Genomic DNA, 3,612 nt, shown 5'->3' on the forward strand with positions numbered 1-3,612 from the left:
GAAACACAGACAAGACAATAAGGACATAGTGTGCATCCCATTTAATTCAAATTGAAAAAAAAAAAATTACTTTTTTGTTTTAATTTTTTTTTGTGGGGCCCCCCCACGGTGCGGGGGTAATCTCTACGTGCTGGTAGTAACAGATACAAGAATGGTAGGGAGTGTGCAATGGGCTAGTATAGCCAGTTAAGGGATAGACAGTGGGTTGCCAAAATGGGGATCTTACCAAATAGTGAGCCGGCATCGATGTGTTAAGAACTGTGTTATAACTCATTTATAATGGCTTATTAATGACTTACAAAGGGTTTACAACCTAATTAATAACCTATTTATAAACCATTTATAAACCTTTATAAAGGGAACCTTATTGTAAAGTGGTACCAATATTTTCTCTACTTATGTTTCCGCCCAGAGGCCACCCTTCCTTCTATACCCTTCCTTCAGAGGCCTTCTCGTCTTCTTCCACCGAGCGCGTAAACTCAGTTCAGAAACTGTCAGAAACTTTAATTTCTAAAAGTAATATGTATTTCTTTAAAGACAAACTGATCTATAGCTTTTCTCTGTTACTAACTCCCCCCCCCCCCCCCCCCCCCCCCCCCGATTGTGGTCCAATTAAACATTAGTCCCAGCTCACTCTCTCAATATGTCTGCTTCTCTAAGTGTAACATGCATCACTTTGTCTTGGCAACTATGAACATACAAATCTTACAGGATTACACCGATTCATGCTTTACTAAGGTGTACATTGTTACATTGATTACAGACTAATCAGTAGCATCTGTAAATAAACTATAAAGAAGTAACGAAGCACATCATCAGGAGTGTATCGCCAGCTAAACATGACCAAACACCAATGACAGCTGACTTTGGTTACTTGCTAATAGCAACCAAACTGATATAACATGATTATCTGGAGACTGATATATTGTCTTGTTTTTATTCCAACATCTATACACTACAGTGTCAGAAGGTTCTTAGATTACTGACGTATTACTTCATGATTCTCAACTGTCTGACCGACTCATTTCACAAAGATACACAAGGTTGTCAGCTGTGTTATGTTTCTTACAGACTTGGTACCTTAGAGCACATTACACTCAAGAAATAAAAAAACAATAAAAGATTATACTGCATAATTCATTATAAAGTGTTATTTAGTTTACAGTTACATTGAAAACACAACTACTTTTTTTTTTATTTTTAAAAATACTAATCCTTCAATGTGGCGTAAAAATGAATTTGAATCAATAGTAATCCTCTTCTCCTTCACCAAATTCCCCCTCTTTATACCCGGCTTGAACTATTTCCTTGATTCTCTCAGTCTCCTGGGGCGGAGCAGCTGGCAGAATGGCTATCAGCTCGCCCTCTATTTTTGCCATCCTGGCATCGGTCTTCCTCTCAAATTCTTTCTTGTTCTTCAGGACCAGCTGAAGGATGCTGCCCTGAGCTGCCTGGCAGGTCTCCTGCAGGTTCAGACGCTCTTGAAGGAACTCTGGTCTGCTCTTATCCATGGCCATGAGCCTGCCCAGACTGCTGACTTTGTCCATCAGGTACTTGCTGGACACTTCAGTGTAGGTCCCTGAGATCATGTGGACCAGGCTGGCAATGTTGGAGGCTTGAAAGGCCTGGTTGTACAGCTGGTCTTTTGTGAAGTGCCTGTTGGTGTAAGAAAGTTTCTTTCCATCATCAGCTGTAGTGACAAAATTGTGCAGTGTCTTGCTGAGGCTGGTTTTCACGAGGGTGGAGACAATCTGGAAGAAGTGCACCATCTTCTCCCACTGCTCTTTGACTCTGCCCATGGCATCGAGACCCGTGACCAGCATTTTGATTTTGGTGTTAAAGTCAATGTCTTTGATCTTGCAGTTCTGCATTTCAACCAGGATATCAGTAAGCTCCTTCTGATTCTTCTCCATGTACTCCACACACTTCTCATACGAGTCCCGTGTTTGCTTGAGTTGTTCTCGGCTCTGCTCGATGCGGAAACGGGCATTCTCAGATGCTTTCTGACTGGCAGACTGTCGTCCTGAGCTGTTGCTCTCTACTTTGAACATCATGGGTGGTTTGGGGGTAAGAGCAGGTGAACCTGAGGTGGCCTTACTCTTACAGTCAAAAGCGAGGGCATCATCATTCAGCTTCTGTAACTTCTTTATGAGCTGTGTAGTTTTTCTCTCATCCCACCACTTATCTGGCTGATACGTTGCCAACTCCATACAAATGTTGATGCCCCTGTTACAAAGTGACAGAGCTTTCTTCTTTAGTTTGCACTGGGGCACCTCCTCCAATTTCTCAGAGATCCTTTGGAATAGAGACTCAGTCCATGTAGTCTTTGTACATTTATTCTTCTGATCATAGAGATTGTGCCAGTCTATGTTACCGTCATTGACATATTGTTTGAGAGTTGCTATAATGGTAAGAATCTCTCCAGACCGGCTGTAGATAGTCATTTCTGAGACTTTATCTACATCCTCCTCTTGTGGTTTGTTGCTGTGGTATGCTGTTGAGACCTTCTCTGCTGCACTGCAGGCTGTTCTCACCGGAGCAGTTATTAAAGCAGTGGCTCCATTGACAATTCCTGTCAGGGTCTCTGTGAATCCTCTAGCAATATCCATGGCAATCATGTTCCACCCGGTGGGAAGGGAATCCATTCCTTTCTTGAACTCATCTTGTGCGTCCTCCATCTGCTTTTTCATGGCCTCCATTGCTTTTTTACACTGCTCATTCAGCACTTTGGCACTCTTCTTCTTCATTTCAGTTTCCTTCATCTTCCGCTTAACTTTCTCCAGCTCTTCTCCTTGAAAGTGTTTAGCATTGATACAGGCCTCCAACAGCTCCTGGATTAAATTGATGACATCATTATATTTCTTTTCAACACCTTCTGCCAGTGTCACGCACTCATCTGCAATGGTGCGGATGTTTTCCAGTTGATTAGGCAGGAGAGTTTCAATAACTTCATCATTGCCCTGGAAAAGGATCTTGACTGCTGCCTTCATGTAATCAGGAACCATGGCCGTGTGAATGCGTATCTGATCCATATTCTTGTGGGCCTCGTTGAATGCGTGCCAGCCTGAGTTACAGATTTGCATAAGACAGGCCCTGAAGGAGTCTGGGTACTTTATGTAGTTGTAGCCGGTTGGTGGGGGGTTCTTGTTGATGGAGAAATCATCACATGACGAGATGAAGACGAGCTCCCCCATGATGGCAATAGAGAGGGGAGCAGGGGTCAGGTACTTCTCCCAGTTTGCATTGGGCTGCATCAGCATCTGGGTGGTTTCCCGCATCTCTGCTGCAGAGGTGAGACTCTGACTGGTCTTCGCAATTTGCGCATCCATGTTAAGTACTGTTCAACAAAGAAGAAACAGAAGATGTCATGGAAATTGCAAATATTTATTCTGCCAAACTGGTCTTTGTCATCTAGAGCCTTGGTGGTGATGGTCAGATTCAGGCAATTTGGTGATTCTGCCATGCTCTGACATTTCTATGTAAGTTAAGAACCCGTTCCCTGTTCTAGGCTTTTTCAGAAAACATGAACCCCAGAAGCCACCTGCCAATCCAGAGTGTTGAGAGTGGATAAGTGTATGAATGCATGTAATTATATTTGTTCAGGAGGAGGCG

General features: G+C 43.1%; 1 protein-coding gene across 1 annotated transcript; it reads right to left on the reverse strand.

Annotated features, from left to right (window-relative positions):
- Positions 1 to 1,135: 1,135 nt before the first annotated feature.
- LOC116223483 lies at positions 1,136 to 3,329 on the reverse strand. The gene has a single exon (XM_031580442.2). The coding sequence runs from the start codon at positions 3,327 to 3,329 to the stop codon at positions 1,245 to 1,247; it is 2,085 nt and encodes a 694-aa protein (XP_031436302.1). The 3' UTR covers positions 1,136 to 1,244.
- Positions 3,330 to 3,612: the final 283 nt, after the last annotated feature.

The sequence above is a fragment of the Clupea harengus genome, chromosome 14 (assembly GCF_900700415.2).
Source record: "Clupea harengus chromosome 14, Ch_v2.0.2, whole genome shotgun sequence".
NCBI classification, from domain to species: Eukaryota; Metazoa; Chordata; class Actinopteri; order Clupeiformes; family Clupeidae; genus Clupea; species Clupea harengus.